Source organism: Polypterus senegalus, chromosome 4 (assembly GCF_016835505.1).
Source record: "Polypterus senegalus isolate Bchr_013 chromosome 4, ASM1683550v1, whole genome shotgun sequence".
NCBI lineage: Eukaryota > Metazoa > Chordata > Cladistia > Polypteriformes > Polypteridae > Polypterus > Polypterus senegalus.
The window spans coordinates 100,751,049-100,772,984 of NC_053157.1; the positions used below are offsets into that span (position 1 = coordinate 100,751,049).

The 21,936-nt window shown below is 38.3% G+C and overlaps 1 protein-coding gene across 15 annotated transcripts in view; it reads left to right on the forward strand.

Annotated features, from left to right (window-relative positions):
• The window catches only part of adgrl3.1 (adhesion G protein-coupled receptor L3.1), a 1,314,450-nt gene that overhangs the window by 440,001 nt on the left and 852,513 nt on the right, over positions 1 to 21,936 (forward strand). For all 15 annotated transcript variants that reach the window (XM_039751107.1, XM_039751111.1, XM_039751112.1 and 12 more), the window contains exons 7-8: positions 7,816 to 8,115; positions 12,145 to 12,245. In XM_039751107.1, coding sequence (XP_039607041.1) covers positions 7,816 to 8,115; positions 12,145 to 12,245 — 401 coding nt within the window. The remainder of the gene's footprint in view (positions 1 to 7,815; positions 8,116 to 12,144; positions 12,246 to 21,936) is intronic.

Consider the following 21,936-nt stretch of genomic DNA (forward strand, 5'->3'; position numbering starts at 1 on the left):
TAAGGTCAGCTGCAGGAAGGACGACTCCCATGTTGAGAAGCCCGTATGGGAGAAGCAGGGGAGCTGCCAGATAAAGAAGACACCAGCTTGTTTTTAAAGGGACTGCTTCCAGCATTGTTTTAACCTCTTTTTAAAAGACTTTTTTCTTTTGGATTATTTATTTAATGAAGACTTTTTGAAACACTGCACTGTTTATTTGAGCACTGTTTCTTTTTGTTGTTGGTTTTAAATAAAAGCACTTTTGCTCCATTGGTATGCCTCACTGCCGAGCTCATTGATAACATTACCGACGGTGAAGGGTTCAAGGGCTCCCGGAAGCAAGATGGGAGCATGGAGCAGAACCTGCATCATCACAACTTCTTCTTTGCCATCCTCTTCCTCTGTATACTCTCCTGTACTTCCCCATTCCACCAACAGGTTTCCTTTTCCTCCTTCCTCTGTCCAGATGTCACTCCATGCACCCTTCTTGGTGTCACCCTTACTACATCTGCTGTAGCTTCCCAACTGTCTGGTAACTCTTTGCTACCACCCACTGCCTGCCTCACCTTCTCCCTAAACTCAACCTTGCAGTCTTCCTTTTTTAACTTCCACCATTTGATCCTTGGCTCTACCCTCACTCTCTTCCTCTTCTTGATCTCCAGTGTCATCCTACAGACCACCATCCTATGCTGCCTAACTACACTTTCCCCTGACACCACTTTGCAGTCTCTTTCAGATTGACTCTTCTGCATAGGATGTAATCTACCTGTGTGAATCTTCCTCCACTCTTGTATGTAACCCTATGTTCCTCCCTCTTCTTAAAATATGTATTCATCACAGCCATGTCCATTCTTTTGGCAAAACCCACTATCATCTGACCTTCTTCATTCCTCGCCTTGAACCATACTTACCCATCACCTCCTCGTGTCCTCTGTTGCCTTCACCAACATGTCCACTGAAACCTGCTAAAATCACCGCTTTCTGTCCCTTGGGTACACTGTTCATCACTTCATCCAACTCACTCCAAAAACTCCAAAAACACCAAACTTGCGGGGCATATGCATTAACAACATTCATCATCACACCTCCAATTTCCAGCTTCATAATCATTACTCTGTCTGACATTCTTTTTACCTCCAAAATACCCTTGACATACTGTTCCTTCAGAATAACATCTACCCCATTTCTACTTCCATCTCCACCATGATAGAACACTTTGAATCCACCTCCGATCCACCTGGCCTTACTCCCCTTCAATTTAGTCTCTTACATGCACAATATATCAACTTTCCTTCTCTACATCCTATCTGCCCACTCTCTGCCCTTACCGGTCATGCTGCCAACATTCAAATTTCCTACCTTCAGTTCCAGTCTCTTTACCTTCCTCCTCTTCCCTTGCCTCCGGACACATCTCCCCCCCTCTTCTTCTCCTTCCAATTTTCGCCAACACCCTGTTGGCTAACAGTACTGGTGGTGGTCGTTGTTAACCCAGGGCTTGACCAATCAGGTATGGAAATTTGTACAGTTGTCCGCATATTGATTTGGCAAAATTTCACACCGGATGCCCTTCCTGACGTAACCGTCCCCATTTATCCTGGCTTGGGACCGGCACGGAGAAACACATTGGTCTGTGCATTCCCTGTGACTGGGTTGAAGACTCCCTTTTTATGGAGGCCCATTAAAACCACTGTTGGGTTAAAACCCAACTTTACACATGTGTATGTGCAATCATGCATTGTAAGGGCTTCAGAATGGTATCTCTTGATGGAAATTCAACATTATGACTTCACAATACTTGAAACTGGCATGTGGTTCTGACAAAATAATACATACACTTTGACATTTACAGTAGAACTGTCCAAATGATGAAGAGGAAATACACACAACCTGGGAGGGTTAGTCTGCCAGTTCTGTGATCCAAATTTAAAGAGTTAAGTGCCAGTCTGAGGACCAGATCCGGATAAGTTGTCTTCTCCGAAGTTCTGCCTATGTCATGTGCCAATCCAAGTAATACTGAAGAGATTTGAAGGCTTAACACGTGGCTTAAATCTTGGAATAGGGTAGGAAGGTAGAGGTTTATGGGGCATTGGGAATGCTTTTGGAACAAATGGAACCTGTCTGCTGTGACAGGTTACATCTGAATTACAAAGTCACCAATGTGTTTGGAAGGTGTATGAGTAGCTTAGTTAAGGACTGTTTAACGTAGTGTAGGGATTTCAGAACAGGCCAGGTTTAGAATTGTACATGAAGGAACAAAAATAGTGTAAAAATAATAATGCACAGAAATGCAAATTTTAATTCTATGTTTAAATGCAAAAGTAAAAAGGGTAACCCATTAAAAGTAGATTGCCGTAATGCTCAAAGTATCAAAAATAAAAATGTGAGTTGGAGTTGTATGTAGCAGAGCATAATTATGATATTTCAGCAATAACAGAAACCTGACTAATTAACAAAGATGGAGGTGAGAACAACACAGAGGGATACTCATTTTTTAGGAAGGACAGAACAGAAAAGGAGTAGAGATTGCTGTTTATGTCCAACAGAGTTTAAATGCAAGTCCTATTCAATTAGACAATGAGCCCCATCTTAATAAGGACATTTCTCTGGATAGCATTAGGGAAATACAGACAGTAATTTCACTGCACATCTTTTTAATAATATTAAAAAGTTAAGTTTACAGGAGAATATTATTGTCATGGGGGACTACCCAAATATTAATTGGGGTAACCTTGCAAACAAAGCACAAGAGCAAGAGATTTAAAAGTAATCAGTGACTGTTTATTAACACACTATGTTAAAGCACCAACCCTGGGGGAAGCCTGCCTAGATTTAGTATTTTGTAATAATCAGGATGGAATTAGGGGTGTAGAAGTGATTGAACCAATAGGGTTAAGTGACCATAATATAATACACTTCTCAGTGTCTGGGAAGAGTGCAGATGCAAAGAATACAACTTTTAAGTTTAATTTTAGCATGGCAAATTTTAAACAGATGCGGCAAAGTTCAAGGAAGAAAGACTGGAATAGGCTTTTAAGTATGGATACAGTATGGATCGAGGAATAGTGGAACATGATTAAAAACATTTTACATATAATGCAGGACACATAAATACCTAAATTGAAATTAACAGGAAGCTTAAATACAATGGGTTAATGAAGAGTTGAAAAAGAAGTTACCAAGGAAAACACAGCTGTATATGGCGTATAAGACTAATAGCTCCAATGTGAATCGTAGGACATATGAAAACATGAGGGAAACCATTAAGTATATTAGAGAGGCTAACAAGGCAGTCAGAAAGGAATAAAGCAGATAAGGCAAAAGATGACCTAAAGAGATTATTTCAGTATTTTAGTAGTAAAAGAACAGTCAAGGAGGAGGTGAATTGCATCAGAAATGGTGAATAAATGGAATTAAACAATGCAGACAGTGAAATAGCAGATACTTTAAACTCACATTTTTCTGAAGTCTTCATATGTGAGGAAGTAGTGTGGTAGAAATTTAACATCATATTAAATAAAGAAATGTCATCTAACAGGATAGATAGATCAGCTATCAGGCAGGAGAAAAGATGTTCATTGTATCTTTTAATGACTTCTGGGCAAAATGTTTTAGAGGGAGCATTCTTCAAAAGCTGTCTGTAACAGCATGGTCCCAGCTGTTAAAATGACTGCTAAGGAAGTACTAAGAGTGATATGGACATTGAAGAGGGAGAGGTACTATTTAAATAGACTGAAATCAAACAAATCACCAGGACCAGATAGATAGATAGATAGATACTTAATTAATCCCAAGGGGAAATTCACAGATCATGTTTATCCTCCAGTTCTCAAGGAGGTTAATGAGTACATACATACATAATGCATAAACACATATTTTCAGGAAATTACTGTGTATTGGGGAAATTCTGAAGGACTGGGAAATGGCCAATATTATCCTGCTGTAATATATTATCCTGTTAAAAAATGCTTGAATTCTATGAGGAATCAATTAAAGGGTATGATCAAAGTGGAGCATATGATATTATTTATGTGGACTTTAGGTGCCAAATGATAGGTTAAGCATCAAACTAAAAGAATTAGGAGTTCAGAGTGTTGTTTCTAGATGGGTGCAAAATTGGCTTAATTACAGGAAGCAAAATGTGATGGGACGAAGAACCCTATTAGAATTGGCTGACATTAAGACTGGTATTCCACAGAGTTCAACTGTAGGACCACTGCTATATTTTCAGGTTTGTAGATGTTCCCAAGATAGGTTTGATTGGCAGATAATCTGGAATACATAGAATTACTACTGAGGGAATTGGATAGCATACAGGCTTGGGCAGATTTGTGGCAGATGAAATTTAATGTCACTAAATGTAAAGTATTATATGTATGAAGTAAAAATGTTATGTTTGAATATACAATGGGAGTCCTGAAAATCCAAAATACAAATTATGAGAAGGATTTAGGAGTCATGGTGGACTAGACACTATCAACTTCCAGACACTATTTAGAATCCATTAAAAAGGCTAACAGAATGTTAGGTTATATAGCATGATGTGTATAGTACAAGTCCAAGGACACATAGAATAAGCTACAGATAGTTGTATATATATTCAAAACCTATAGGCAGAACTGAAAGGTAGTAACATGCACCATTTTACTGGAGTTTTTCATTTACTCTTTGTATGACAAATGAACAATAATAGTATTTGATATTAGTCTTTTTGAGGAAGCATATGTTGTTGTATATTGGAATGTACTGGAAAAGTTATGAACTTTGGAAGGAATGAATATTAATAATACCCAATAATATTGATTCTTCCAGCTAATGAGAGAAGACATGAGTTGGTGAGTTCTAATTTAACACATTATATCAGGATGTTAAAATTTAGGCTTTGGTAATGGTCTTTAAATCATACAATTATAATTCCTATGTATGTAAACTGCTTTGAGACATATAGCCAGTGTGAAAAGAGGCAAGAAAATAGCATAATGCTTTGGCAATTCTGCCCCACATACTTGGTAAAGCAAAGAGATCAGGTAATACGTCTTCACAGACTTGACTTCTCAACAGAACTGAAGATTGTTACAAAATGGCCATTAAATATATGAAACTCTCAGGAAGGTGTTAAATTAAGGATGTGACGATGATAGCAGCATGAAAGTCTGATGACTGGAAGAGGAAATTATGTCATCAGATGGTAGATTCTGATTGACCAGAAGAGGTCAGTTCTCTATATTTGCACTGAAGAACTTTATTTTTTTTTTTGACAATCTATAGGAATATTTTAGCCAAGCTTTACTCCATCATGCCCACTGTCCTGGAAGTCATTAACCAACTAATGAGGCACTGTACTCGATCTTCGTATGGTATGGGTGCACATAAATAAAACATAAGTGTATTTGCCAACATAAAAAGACAACTTGCAGCTTTGTCAAGTTCTCCAAACATAATTGGACCACTTTATTGTACTTATATTGCAATAAGCACCAAGGAATAATAAAACTGATTTTAGTAACCGTAAGTAGTAGCATTTCCGTTAACACACAAGTTATCTTTGATGGCAAGATAAGACTGATAAACATGGCTCAGTAGCCTGTGTCAACCCATGATTCACTTAATTTCAAAGCAAGGTAGCTTGGGCAGAAATGATGATACTGTACATGATGGCTGGCATATTGGTAAAGTAATTGGTTGATCCCTCAGTTTTTAAATGGCCTATACTATTCATTGTAATAGCAATCATGTCATTAAATGCAGCAGATGATAATGGGTACCCGTTTAGATGTTGGCGCCTTTTACCAATCTCCTGAATGCATTGCATAGGTGCTGTAATGACATGCATGTACTTACACGCTCAGTTGTGGAATGTAGCATAGGATTCAATGTGTCAGGTACTGAATTTTTGCACCATCAGGTTTGCATATATGCAAGGTTTATTAGCATTGTTTACATGCAGTATGGTTGTTTCAGGATGGCAACCGAGAGGGGATCAAGGTGGGTTCATGTACATACATATTCAAGATGATATTATTTAAAAAAGTAAATGCCGCAGAAATATGTGCACATCAGTTTTTACAGTTCACATTTTTTTTGTTTGCATTTTCCTGATTTTTGACTTATACACATTTTCATGCACGAATCCACAGAATATTTTATAAATAAGACCTCTGTGCTGGAGTTCTGTCATAATTAATGAAGATATGTTGCTTTTAAATTTTATATATTGCATGAATATCTAGCCTAATATCAAATCCATAAAAGAATTATTTTGCATTGAAAGAGAGAATTTCTTGAAGGACATTGATAATAAATAGCTGTTACCTTGTGTGTTTAACTTTTTCTTATTGTTTATCTTGTTTTTTATTTTTACGTGTATGTCTTTTTATTAGAATTATAATGTAGGTTATTATTTAATATTTGATAATTGTTTGTAAAATATCTTTAAGATATTCAAATGAAAGTAACAGCTTTCTTGAACGACTTTTATTGTAATTTTTTTAAAATGTAAACCTTTACAAAGATGCTTTATTTTTATGCTGAAACAGCCTGTTGCTTGGCTACTTATAATGCACCATGTCCATGAATGGTTTGGTGTTTGTTATAGAATTACGTGAATGTTTTGATAATTACCTGAAGAACAAAGTGTAATAAGCTCTGCTATAATGTGAGTCTAAAGTAATAATTAATAATAATTCTTCACATTTATATAGTGCTTACTTACTACTCAAAACGCTTCCACACTTTATTACTTGGCTATATATGTTTTTGTTGATAAAAGTTAAGAAACAGTTTAAATCAAATGTATAATGCAGAACTGCTATCATATGGGGTTTCAAAAGTAAAATAGGGAAGTAGTGAACTGCAACAGCAGTCAGTCTTGACTGTGTGATAAGAGTATGGGATTTGGGGCATTCTTTAAATGCCTACATAGTAGAGTATAAAGTGTAAGAAGGTCACCATAGGATTCTGCTAGTTTGAATCTGATATGGAAGTAAGTCTGTTTTTTTTATTCCTTTTTTCTTTAAATTATTTAATGTGTGCAACGCTGGTTTGGTAGAATAGTACTGCTGTCCCACAAATTTGAGTTTGAATCACAGACAGGTCATTGTGTGTGGCTTTTGCACATTTTCCTCAGGTGTCTATTGAGTTTGCCTGATTACTTCTGCCCCGTCAGTAATATGAAGAGTAGGTTGATTGCCATCTCCATATTAACCTGGTCTAAGCTAGAGTAACAATGCCCAAAGGTTTACCTTACAATAGACAGGTTTAACCTTGCACTTCAAGTCCCTGAGATAGGATCTGATCCTAGCTCACCATAATTATGTAGCTGAAAAGAAGATTCAATATATAGATAGGCTAATGGATAACATTAAATGTTATGAAGTATTCTATTACTTGGCATGTTTTTATAATTCTTTCTATTTTTTTTATAAAGAGTTATGATTCTAATCATTTTATGGGTTTTTAGCACTTGCACAGTTGAAATGTCAAAGTTTAGTCAGCTATCTAGTTTATATAGTGTTGGGTGTGGCAGCAAATGTACACAATTTAACATTGCACAGGACATACTAGAAGCTGCTATGTTTATGGCTTTGGCAATAGTATGCATACATGTTTGGAGTTTCAGTACAATATCTGACTAACTGTAAGAGAAATGCTGAAATACCCTTAAACATTTAATTTAATGTTGTTCTTATACAATATTTTGCTTTCTATACTGTTTGTGCTGTTTAAAGCAACAATGTGAATGCTAAGAAATCCCTTTTAAGAATATACTTTGTGTGCATATGTTGTTTCATGATATTATTCTTTTAAAAATAGTTTCATTTTTTTGTTGTTATTTTTCAGAGTCTTCCTCCTCTATACTGATTTATGTTGATACAACAACTTCAAGGACTACAACAAGATCTACTACAGTAAGCTCTAGTAGAATACCAGTTACAACTGTTGGGTATCGTATGAAGAGCACAACCACTGTAATGCTTACAGTGGAAGGCATTTTAGATCTTTCAACAAGGCCTGATGTTTCATCACAGCTTCCAAATACTGGTGTAGAGTATTGTGAGCCAGTGGTAGACTCTGACATTTCTTGGCCAAAAACACTTCAGGGACAGATTGCTAAACAACCATGTCCTTCAGGTACCATAGGTATGTGCATGTTCACCAATGACTGCATATTTGTGATGTTACAAGTCAAAAATATTTATTTCATTTTTTATTCCTTAATGCATATATGAACTATAGAAAATACAAAAAGAAAAGATGTTATGAAGATACTTAGCAACTCAGCATTGATCTTGAAATGTTACAAGAGTGTGTTTAGTATAATGTCAAAAAAACAGCAAGTTTAAAGAGCAGTACTACAGACGTGATCAGGCTGGATATCCTATAGCTTCTGGGCAGAATTGAAACTGCACAAAAGTTCCATGTCTAGTCAGAATCAACACTGGAAATTTTCAAACAGAGAACTTTTATTTAGATGCTGAATTAAATGAAAAGCAACTTTGTACTAAAGATAAGTGCGAGCTTGGATAATCACAACAGCTCAACCCCAGTCAGTCAGGGAAAGCATGTCCATAAAGTTTTAGTCATGTAGAGACGACAAGGGCCAAGAGTCAACGAAATTGAAGGAATTGCATACGAAGAGAAGGAAACAATAAACTAGCAATTAGAAAATGCAAGTACAATTCACACTTCATCATTTAAATTACTCTGAGTAATTTGAGACATTCAGCAAACACTATTACATACCTAGAGTCTTTAGAGTCCCGGCATACTTGATTCAACCAACAAATAACCATAATTATCCAAACTTTTATTTAAACCTATTCCCAAAACACTTTACTTCTTTCTAAATTAATTTTTAACACATAATTACTTTTAACTTTTATTATTTATACATAATTACACAATTATAATCTGCTACTCAGCATAATAATCCCAGACCTCACGTATGTTTTTGTGATGGTGCTCCTGGCATATTCTGCAACGATCAGCTGTTTTTCAGTCTGGTGATACTAAGCATATGTGGCACATTCTGTGTTTTATGTCCACTTTTGCTTGTGTAAGAAGATGGTTTCAGGTGTTGAGGCTTGCACAGGTTCACTCTGTTGCAGCTGCTTGTGTTTTTCATGTTCAACTTCCAATCTCTGCCTCTGTATAATTCTCTGCCTAGACCATTCATGATCTGATAGCATCAGAAGTATAACTGTGCTCTTCCTCAGTCTGTTGTTCATTGATTGTCTCCCTGCTGTGTGCCTCTCAGTCTCTCTCACTAACTCCTTAACTACTATCAACGACGGGCTCTTTCAAGGGCTTGCTGTGATGATAAGCATGCTGCATTTCTTTTTGTATCTGTTACCTCTCTGAACTTGTAAATGCCTAGTAGTAAAGTAGCAACAAGATGGAAACACAGCTTTAATGATCATACAGAGATACAAGTAAATTCTGAAAAAGTCATATTTTGTTCAGTCACTGTTTACAAAAACAGCACTTAAGATGAGCATGTAAAAAATGACACTTTACTGTATCCTGTCCCTATATGTTTTAAGCAAATAAATTATCATAATAAGATAATATTAAGCTATTTTTGCATATTTTTGGCAGTATATTGTTGCAGATTAACCCCGTGAGAGCTGTAAATATGATGTGATGGGTAACTAGTGAATGTGTACAGGTATACAAGGTTTAAACATAGACAGTAGTAGATGTCTGTCAAGAACTATCTACAGTATACAATGAAATACTAAATCCTAATATTGGCCCTTAAACTTAGGGTGTTCATTTGAATTTGGTCTATTTTTTATTTTAGGTGAGGAAGCATGGTGGTTCAGTTGATAGTGCTGCAGCCTCAGTAATCTCATGTATGGGTTTGAATCCCATTCACAAGACTTTGTCTTTACATCTTCTCCACATGAGTTTTCCTTTTGGTTTTTCTTACACATAACCAGGGGCCTCATGCATAACATTGTGCGTAGAATTCACACTAAAACATGGTGTATGGACAATAGTCGAAATGTGCATATGCACAAAAAAATTCAGATGTTAAATACCATGCGTAAGCCAACTTCCATGCATTTCCGCTACATAATTCCCGGTCTGCGTGAAATGTAATGCTCAGGCATGCACCTGCCTCTTCTCCCAGACTCCTCCCATTATGCCTCATTGAATATGCAAATCAATATAAATGTTCCTTTAAGTACAGTGTTCTGTGAAAAAGACAATGGCAAAAGCATGGGGAAAAGTGAATGTCAAGTGGAGGCAATAAAAAACGTACTGTTTGTTGGTTAAAGCAGTTGTATAAACAACAAAAGGAAGTTGATTGAAAGTTCAAGTTCAGAAAGTTGCACAGTGCCCGAAATAAAAAAGTTGTCAGATATTAAAGTTGCAGTGAAAAAGCGAGTCATAGCCCACCATCTAAGTGTCACATGGAAGTTTATTAGGGTTTAGGGAAAAGAAAAAAATATAGGGACACAGTGGAAAAATAAACCTTGAAATGTCCACTTTAATCTCAAAACTTCCACTTTAATCACATAGTTTATTTTGCCATTAAAGTAGAATGTCATAAACTTAATCTTAAAATCTTTTAATTTACTAGTTTCTCAAATCCTATCATAGCTAAAGTAGCACGCTAAATGCTTTGTATTCTGTGTGTTCTTCTATGTACTCTGTGTGTGTGAATCACTACTTGCTTCTTAAACAGGCTTTCTCTTACGCCGACAGGACACAAAATACATTACATTCATAATATTACAGCTCTTTGAACAATTTAAATACTAAAATGTATACTTGATATCATTTTCATGATGAAGTGAATTAAAGCATGTATCAAAATTGGGGCCACAGTGGTGCAATGGTAGTGACGAGCTGGCCCCCATCCAGAGATTGTTCTTGCCTCCACAATGAAATCATTTATTGAAGCTGTACTGTCTCTTTCAAACGTGCTAACTCCCAATTCCTGTAACCAATTGCCACACAGTCAGCTCTTTAATAAATGTCAAGCCATCTATGCTCTCTCCTCTATTGAATTGAATTGAATTCCTTTATTGTTATTGTATGGTGTAATGAGATTTAATATGCAAATCCTCCATAAACTTATTTTCCTATAAAATGGTAAAATAACAACAAAAACAACAACAATAATACGATAAAAAAAGGAAAAATATACAATGTGAAAGAATAAGTGGCTCAATTGTAATGCAGGTTTACAGTATGGTAATTGTACTTATAAGTATAAACAGTTCTACTGGGAGCACTTGATGGACTGATTGAGACCTTTTAGAGTCCTTGGGATGAAACTGTTTCTGAACTGCAAGGTTTGTGCAGGAAAGGCTCTGAAGCATTTGCCGAATAGGAGAAGTTCAAATAGACTGTGCACATGGCTGAGGCAGCGTGTGCTAGAAACTGTACCCCAATAATTCTCTCTGCTGTTGACACAATCTGCGGTAGAGCTTTCTGATCAGCTGTTGTATAGCTGTGATTCCACACTCAGATACGTTGGGTTAAAATATTCAGTGGTGCACTGAAAGTAACAACACTAAACCAGCTATATTATTTAGAATAGTTTGGCTATTCTGTACACCATTATATGGTTGCGGATTGATTACAATCAGATTCCTTAAATGAAAAAGCTGCGTCAGGGATGTGAATCTAAAAAATAAAGAGAAGCCATCCAGAAACAGTAGCACTGCTTTGACGTTGGGTGCCGCCAGTTTGCAAAACCGAGCCGAAATCTTGTGTATGCTATGGTTTAAGCTGGCGTGAGAATGTGCATGGCTTTACGCCAAGCTTAGTTGTTATACATCGCGATGTGAGTGTGGAAACAGGCATACACAAAATTTTTTATATATGAGGTCCTAGGTATGTTTCAGTTAGGTTGATTGACTTATCCAAATTGGCCAATGTGTGAGTTATGTGCATTAGTGAGCCCTGTAGTAGCTTGGTACTCTGTTTCAGACTATTTATTTTTTATTTGCTTAGTGCTGCAGGAACAGTTTCCACCCCCTCTGGAACCCACAATTGGACTGTTAGGTTCATAGTGTTTATTAAACTGAAATACAATTTTTAATTACATGTTTATTGTGACTTTTATTATGAAGGTTCTTTATAGGAAACAAATTAATGCTGCAAATTCAGAGAGGTGTTATAAATACTTAATTTATTTCTACTATTTTTTAGGTGTTGCAAGCTATGTATGTCTGACAGATGGACACTGGGATTCTAAAGGACCAGATGTCAGTAACTGCACCTCTCCTTGGGTTAATCAGATTGCACAAAAAGTAAGACTTTTACAGTATATATGACAAGACATGTTGCAGTAGCTGGACAAAGATAATTACATTTCCATGGTCCTTATAGTTTGTCTATATTAGGTTATTTTAATAGCAGTGCTACTAAGAGGCAGTAGTTTTATTGAAACTTGCTGCAAAACTAAAGTTTCATGTGAAGCTTACAAGTGTGGTAGGCTCAGTTTTCTGTTTAGCCAGCACAAGCATATTGCCTATATATATTTCCATCATATTAGAAATTATTTTTTCCCTTTAAAGTGAAATAGAGACACATTTTCATATATTCATTATTAAGCTGATGTTTTCATATTTAGAGCTAAGTCATGTAGTGTTTGTATATTTATTATTAATTGGATATTTTCATATTTAGAGCAATATCAGATAGTATTCATAGGACCAGTTCTGCAGTGGTTTACAATTGTTTTATTGCTGAGGAAACTGTTATGAAACAAAATAGAATAGATGTCTTTAACTGTGATCAGGGATTATGTAATTGGATAAATTATCCAAAACTGAGCCTAGTTACTGTGAAATTGTCAAGATTACAGTATGTCAAACATATGTAATAGTTTATCATTTTTATTCATTACAAAACAAATTTGAAAATGTATTTATTAAGTAGCCAGTGCATTTAAACTATTCATAGACGCAGAATTATATTTTTCATTCATTTATAAAGCTGAAGGTACATGCTAAATTTTGTCTATTAGTGGATACACAGCAAAAGAATGGCTCTAAATGGGATGGAACAATCTGGGAGTACACAAGAGACTAACAGTAAAATAATCAAGTGTTTAATTTATGATGTAATGGTCAGTTTTGGGAAAAAGACCCCAACAATTTTAAAAACACACTGAAACTGAGTTTATAAAGATATCTGTAAAGAGAGCTATGATTTTGGCCTGTTGGACAGCCACCCAGGAGGACGCAATAATGTGGGATTTAAAAAAAATGTTTAAATTAATTATCAGTTTTGCCTTTGGCAAGCCCCTTACTTTATCTACCCTACCTTTCTCTGTTACAGGAGGTAGGTCTCCAACCTTTAAACTTATATTAAGATAATTATCTTGCACTCATTTTAACAAAGAGAATAATATAATTTAATAACTAACTCAAGGATTGCACAAGTATGATCAATGCTTATAATATATATGTACAGCCCGGACACAGGCAGGTAGACATGTTCTTTCTCCACACACGTGTTTATTTACACTATTTACAAATGCACAACCCAGTGCCGCAGCACCAATCACCCCTTAAAGTCCTGGCCGCACAACAATGCCTTGCTCAGTCCTCAGACCGCCTCCACTCCTCTCCTCCGAGCTCCGTCCACTTCCACCCGACTCTTGCTATCGACTGGAGGGAGGCGGCCCCTTTTATGCACGCCCGGATGGGCTCCTGGTGCTTCCTGAGGAGCTTCCGCTGACACACCCCCGTGTGGCGGAAGCACCAACTGTGTAGCCGGAAGTCCTCCAGGTGTTCTTGCTACTCTTCCCCCAGCACTTCCTGGTGTGGTGAAAGTGCTGAGCTCCAGGGCTCCCAAGGCACCGGGGCGCCCCCTGGCAGTGACCACGGGCCTCTACAGGGTTGGGCTTCCAAGCCCCCAACCCGTGGCCCCCAAAGCAACTAGGGTGGCGGCCCCCACGTGATCCCAGATGGGCGCACGCCCACTTCCGGTCCCTCAAGGCGTCCCGGCCGGGTCATTGCCCCTGGCATCCTTGACAATATATATATATATATATGTTTCTGTTATAAAAGGAAATCCTGCAATGAGACATTCTCTGAGATAATTTAAAGTTCCACGAGAGATAATTGCAAGTCCTGCAAGACAGATTTTGAAAAGTCCTGCCCTCCTCTCAAACATTCACAATGGCGCGTCATTTCTCATTTGTGTGTATTGTCAGTTCATGTGCTCTCAGCTCCTATACATTTTTACTTTTTAAAAGAAGCTTTTCTGGACATTATTTTTAGACATACAATCTATTTGTTTCCTTCGATGTGGTCCTGTTATGGACAGTAATTTTATACGTTGAAGATGACACATCAAAGACTAAGCAAAGAAAAAAGGGCATTGGGTTGAAAAGAGGCCCAAAAGCATTGGAGAGAAATGAATTAAAAAAAAACCAATAATAATCTAAGTGGAAATTCGGAAAATAAGGAAACTAATAATCAGCCTGGAACAAGTGGAATTGAAAACCTAGAAGGTCCAAGCGGGGTCAGAAATAAAAGACAAAGAGTAGAAGACAAAGTAGAACATCATAAAGATGCAGAGCAGGTTATTATGAAAGTACTAAAATTCGAAAGTCTCAAAAAAATGATAGTAAAGATCGAATGAGCACTAAACAATGGAAATTGTTAATCGGTGAAATAACGGAACCGTGACAAGAGATCAAATATATGGACATAGGTGATATCACAGAAGTATATAGATATTGTTCAGCTTTAAAGTTGGTGACTTGTAGATTGTCTAATTCATTTTGCCATCAGGAAAAGTAGTGTTTCTTCCCAATGAAGAGGTGTATCCGTGAGAATTAAAAGATTTGTTGTTTGGTGAAAGTGAAATCCATAAACACTACAGGCAGAATATCCGAATCTAAAATAATCTGTTCGTGTTCACATAATTCAATGCTCAGAACATAGATATACACGATTCAGGACCATATGCAATGCGAATCTGAGGTCCCGCAACAATTAAAGCTACTACAAGTTTAATTTCGAAGAAAGCACAATTTGGTCAGATTTATATTTATGATCATGGAGAAGTGATGCAACATAGAATTGAAGGAATTAAACAATCAGACATATTAGAAATTTTACAACCAATTATTGATACAAATCCATACGTCCAAAGTATTGCACTTTACATGAAATTTATTTGCAAAACATGGACAAAGAAGTGTTCTTGGATTTTAGATTTGTTTGGTAAAGTGAAATGCACATACACGAGCAGTAGTGACGTGAAGTGGCTGGCGTGTAGCGCAGACAGGGGTGTTGGCGAGTGAAACGACAAGGGGGTGGTGAGACTTTTGTGACACTGACAGCCCCCCTACTGTGCTGTGCACCAGCACTCGGTTAATGCAGGCAGAGACTGGTTGTCTGTTGCCAGTGCAACTGCAAGTTTGCAGGCTTCTCACATAACATGTCTCTCACCCGATGGTTGATGCAGGGAACATTTAAAACTGGCCACTGACCTGGCTGTGTGCTCACTTTGTTTTTTTTCTCTGAGGAAGGCTATCTGTTCTTTAAATCAGAAGATCTCATGCAGGGTGACGTGAAAGCCACTGTGTGCTTGCTGTGTTTGTGTGTGCTGAAGTGACAGCTCCTGTTTGGATAAATACTTTGATCATATTCCTGTCCTGACAACAATAAAGCTGCTTTTTTTGCAATCCTGGACTCACCTCCTCTCTTTTGCAAGTCTGTGACCCACACATTACATGTGGTACTATGATAAGGGTCTTGAACCGATGGAACCCCAACAGGTGCAAAATGTTCCTCTTCCTTTGGATCCAAATGAGGCCACTGCAGGAGCTCCTGCTCTCATCCATCACAGAGATGTGCTTGTGAAGATGACCCCTTCACACAACACACAGTGTTTCCTATTCTGCTTTGAACACATGGCCACATTGATGCGCTGGGACAGGGGAGGCTGGGCTATATTGGTCCCCTTTTTGACCAGAGAGGCACTACAGGTCATAAAAACTTTCCTCGCTAGAGACTTGATGAGTATGAGTTCCTGAAGCAATAAATCCTTCTTCGTACGACTATTAGCATCTTGGCCAGGGGACACAACTTCTGGCTGTGGCAAATCAATCCTGATCACCCTGTCCGGTGACAGGTGTAGGACTTTGTACACCTGATCCAAAGCTGACACCTTTGAGCACATTCTGAAAAGGCTCGCTATTGACACTGTGTTGTCTGGAATAAGCAACGGCCTCTGTGATAAGATGATTCAGTGTGATGTCAAAACTCTTATGGATCTCACATGTAGATTGGAAGGAGCCCAAGCCATGTGGATGCATAGGAGCTACCCTAGTCTGACTCTGACTTCTGTACAGCCTGCATGTCCCCACACCGCTGAGGAGGACCATCCAACCAGTGCCCCACACAAAAGATGGTGTCGAGGGAATTCTGTAGCTGCAACCAACTGCAGATGCTTTTGCTGTGACCAGTCTGGACATCTGGCTAGGGAGTGTTTTCTCCCACCTGCTAAGTCCCTGGAGAGCAGCTTGCCCAAGGTCTGCTGCTCTCAGGCCAAGAATTTTGAAAAGGGTAACTTATCCGTTGTCACAAAAAACAGATGCAAGAGTCATAAAAAGGTTTGGGGCAGCCACCCGTATAATATTTCCTGGCTGCAAAAGGATAAATTGTTCACACTGATGTGCTCAGTATGGAGTCCAAAACAGAAGTGATGAGTTAGGGTAAATATGGCAGCTTTAAAGGCCAGCAAGGGAAGTGAGGTCATTCAGGGTGAAAGTGGAAGGTCCTCTTTCATAGGCTTGGATCCGGACTTGATATTATCAAAAAACGCAGGAAACAAAAGTGATGTCATCAGGGCCAAGTGGGATTTCCCTTGAACGGTCTGCAGGAAAGTGAGAGAAAATGTCAGCACACTCCTCCACCCCCTGGTCTGGCATTGAATTACTCTCATATAGACACTTTAACTGCCTCCCATGTGCACATGTGTGACAAGGCCCCTTCCCCTCAGCCCAGACCCATTGGGTTGGGCGTTCCTGACTGAGAGGTTGTGAACACAAGAAAGAGCATCGCCATTGGCGTGAAGAGAACCTTGACAATGAACGAGCAAAAACCTGTAAGGCTGCAGGTCAAGAAACTACCTGGTGACCCGTGGGTTTGTCTCCTTGTGTAAGGCCATCCACTGTAACGGTGTATGATCTGTGACAAGGGAGAACTCATGACCCAAAAGGTAGTACCTCAGCTGAGTAATCGCCCATTTGATCCTCAAGGCCTTCTGCTCTACCTGTCTCGCTACTTCACCAAATAGTCGACGAGTCCTTTCCTCTCCTTAACTTCATATGGACCTTGCCAGTGAGCAAGTAATTTAGAATGGGAGGTAGGGACTAGGACCATGACTAGATCTCCTGGGTGGAATTTTCAGAGACATGTGCTTTGGTCATAATATCATACCTGTGCTGGTTGCGCTTCTTCCATGTAACGTTTTAGTATGGGACAAATTTTTCCAAATCTATTGCGTAACTGCTAGGAATTTGTCGCAGTTGACACTCTGGGCAAGATGTGCAAAAGTGACAAACCTCCTCATTAATTTCCGGCCAATAAAATTGGAGCTTAATTCTCTCCAAAGTTTTCTCAGTGCCCAAATGGCCTCCTTGGAGATGGGTGTGTGCTAATTCACAAACCTGCCGCTGGAAGGTTCAGGGAACTAGCAACAGCTTCTGTATCTCCTCCTCATGCTCCATTACCTGATACAACAGATCATTCTCTAAAACAAAGTGAAGCCCCTTTGGCATGGATTGATGAGTGTGCTGGCCATTGACAAGAGCAACTGCATTTTTGTGAATTTTAGGGAATCGTCATTCCATTGTTCCCTTTTAAAGGAAGCCGTCATTTCTCTAAATTGAAAGTGTAACTGAGAGAGAGGGTCAGGATCGACCTTAATGGGTGTGGTTTCCTCCAGTCCTGCCACGGCGTTGGATGATGACGTTTCTGCTTGTGACAGTCCTGGAAGCATCACGTTACACTGAGTGAACGTTTCGCCTCTCTCTGCCAGCTGTTTACACAGCATGGAGGCAGCAAGGCCTAATTTTAATGTAGGAGTGGGAAGTGCTGATCAGCTTTTGATTTTCTATCAGTCTCGCCCCAGTATCACTGCAAACGGTGGATTTGAAAGGACCGCCACAGCATAACAATTATCCTTTGCAGCTGATGAAACAGGCGGCGGACCTGTACCGGTAGGTTTCCCCATGGATACAGATTATACTGGTTGGTGTTTTAAGCCATTGTCGCAGAAGCACATATCGGCAGGCAACAATAGAAAAGCACTAAGTTTTATATCCATTTACAATCACCACTCCTGTATGCAGAATTGCCAGATGGTTTATCAGAGCACAACAACCTCTCCCCCCGCTCCACCTTGCTTCCTCCTCATCCCCAAGTAGGTTGTGCACCCGCAAATCTGGGGACACTAGTACAGGCTCCGCTTACAATGGAGGGGTTGAAACCTTGGGACGCAAGCCGTCCTGGCTCGACTAAGGGACAGTTCTGCCCTCTTAGATTGTGAGGCCATCTGTTCTTATTCTGTGAGCTCCATGAACTCCACTATTTTTTTAAATTGTTGACCCCAGACCGGCTGGGTAAAACCCTTTGGGATTTGGGTTAATAAGTAATGAGTTAGGTGTGGAATTACTCTCTTTTAGACCCTTTAGCCGCATCCCATGCGCACGTGTGTCACAAAGAGTAACTTAAAGGGTTGACTTATGTGGGCGTGAGGTCCTGGCCCTGTTGGGGCTCTGTGCCACCTCTGTGCCACCATTTCAGCAGAATCCAGACTTTTCTAAGGAGTTCATTCTACAGACTGATGTTAGTGTGTTTGGTTTCGGGGCTGCACTTTCTCAGAGTTTCAATAGGGAGGAACATCCCAAAATGTTTCTGTGCAGTTAGGGATCGTAATTACTAGACCATCGAGAAAGAATATTTGGCTATCAAGTAGGTGGAGGAGGTACTCAGCTTTTGGGGTAGGCGTTTTACCCTGGTGACTGATAATTCCCTGCTTAGACTGTCAATTTAGTTGAGGGAGAATGTGAGATTTTTGAATCCCCTGACAACAGCTTCCAATTGGATCAATACTTTGATCATATTCCAGTCTTGACAATAATACAACTGCTTTTTTTCTGAAACCTGGACTTGCCTCCTCCTCTGTTTTGCAAGTCTGTGACCCGCACATCCCAATATATATATCTCAAGAGTTAAAATGCTGGAGTTCCCTTCTTTGAAGTATTGGCTGCTCTTAAGCAGACAGCACTCAGTGCTTAGTTTACAGACTGGATCTCAGCTCACAGGCTCACAAAGAGTAAAGTATGCTGGCCTCAGTTCTCCAAGAAAGCAGATCATACCTTTTCAGTTTAAGGACCAGAAATCAAATGTTATGAATTTCTTATCTATGAAGTCCAGGCAGATCCTAGTACAAGCTGGAGTTCAGGCACTTAGTTTGGAATGCAAGAGGGGGTGTTGTGCAACTCGATGCCTGCATCCTTGTTACATTTGCTTTATTAACAGACCTGGTGTGTTTGAAAAGCCTAGCTGAATGGGCAATGACCACTTTGATCTACACTGACAAAGTAAACAATATGTTTCTTGAAAAGATGGACACTACTACCACATGAATGACACGGATTTTATAAAATGCTGAGAACATAACTATCTGTTTAGATGTCAGGAGCAAGAAAAGGGCTCAGTGACATATCTGCCCATAGCAGTCTGTTTGCTACATGTTCTTTGAATAGCCATTTTCTAAACTAAAGTGAAAACTAAACTGAAATTATTCTTTCAAAACAAAAATAATATATGTAACTCGCTTAAAATATATAGAGTTGAATTGGTCAAAAGTTAATGAAACTAAAGTATAACTTTAGAACAATCTAGATGAGAACAGGCCATCCAGCTCAATAAAGCTTGCCAGTCCTAGCCACTTAATTCTTCTAAAAACATACCAAGTCTAGTTTTAAAAGTCCTTAAAGTCCTACTGTCTACCACACTACTTGGTAGCTTATTCCGAGTGTCTGTGGTTCTCTCTGTAAAGAAAAACTTCCTAATGTTTGTACAAAATTTAGCCTTAACAAGTTTTCAACTGTGTCCCTGTGTTCTTGATGAACTCATTTTAAAATAGTAGTCTCAATATACAGGTAATGTACTATTTCTGTTCCTAATTGTAAACACTTCTACCATGTCTCCTCTTACTCTTCTTTAAACTGAAAGGCTTTTTTCATAACTAATTCCCTGTTATGCCTGGAGTCAGCCTAGTCGCTCATCTCTGGAGTTTTTCCAGTGCTTCTATGTCCTTTTTGTAGCCTAGAGACCAAAACTGGTCTCAGCAGTGCATTGTAAAACTACCTTACACAATTATTAATTTTGTGTGAGTGTATTTAGAACAAAAAACAGAAATTAACTTTTCCATTCAATGTGCATGCCACTTTTGTCATCAAGTGTTTATTCTGCAATTTTTTCCACCAACAAACTTTTTTGCTTCAAAGTCATATCTGCCATATCTGTACAGTAAATTCTGGTATTGCTTGTATCATTTGTTAATGTTGCCACAATTAGAATTTTATGATTGACACATTTTAATGTTGTCCCACCTTTAATTTTACGCATATTGCCTCTTGTTTTGTGTGTGCCGCTTGTTGTAATTTTTGACTCTTGCATTTCAAGACCACCATAAGAAAGCATTCTGAATCATGGAAAGCATGGCAAAATGGAGCAATATCAACTTTTTTTCTACAATGCCAGAGAGGACAGTGCATTCATGTTTTGCATGTTTCAATTTTTAATATGTGTTCGGTGATGTCTTTGGTTTGTTTTTGTCTTGACATGGAAAGCAAATAAAAACAACCATGATGAACATGTGAACATAGTGCAATATATGCATTCATAGAAATGCCCAGAAAGAGCAAAATCCAAGACACACCTAAAAAGTGAAATAGGAGACAAAAACTAGGGCCTCAGAGGTAACCAAATATGCCCCTTTTTGTTGGGTGGTGGGGTATAAAAATTGAGACCAGTCCAGTGAAAATGAACACCAAAAGAGCCCAACAAAATATTTAGGAGCTGCATCACATGGTTTGTCAAGTTTTCCATCCATCCCATTTGTAAATACAGTAATTTACAAAAATGGATGGTTTTCATGATTTTAATGGAATATAACAAAGATATTCCTTGCTTTCTAGCAGTAAGGGCATTATTGGGGAATGACACTTATCCATACTTTTTGACCACACCAAGGCTCACCATTTTCCAATTCATATGTTTTCATTTTTAAACCAAAAAATATAAAAGATGCCCATTGCATTCAATAAAAAAGACAATTTTGTTCAGACATTATTCAGAAAGAATTAATTGACAGCCTTTGAATAAATGAATGGTGTACCATATATTCAAAGACTTTACTCTTAATCATAATTATTATTTTGGGTTAACCATGCTTTACATTAAATATCATAAGAGAAAAGCAGAGTCCTTTGTTTATTAAAACATTAGACCTATCTAGATGAGAACACATCATTCAAACCAACAAAGCTTTCCAGTCCTATCCACTTAGTTCTTAACTAATTGGTAACTTATTCCAAGTGTTTATAGTTCTCTCTGTGAAGACAAACTACTAATGTTTGGGCAAAATTTACCCTTAACAGGTTTCTAACTGCCCCAGTGTTCTTAATGAACTCCTTTTAAAGTAACAGTCTTATAACACTGTACTAATTCCTTTCATAATTTTAAACAACTCAACCATATCTACTCTTAATGTTCTTTTGCTCAAACTGAAATGGCTCGGCTCTTTTATTATCTTTCCTCTATTTATTATCTTTCCTCATAATTCATTCCCTGTAGCCTTGGAATCAGCCTAGCCACTCTTCTCTGGACTTTTTCTAACACTGCTATGTCCCTTCTGTAGCCTGGAGACCAAAACTGCATACAGTACTCCAGATGAGATCTA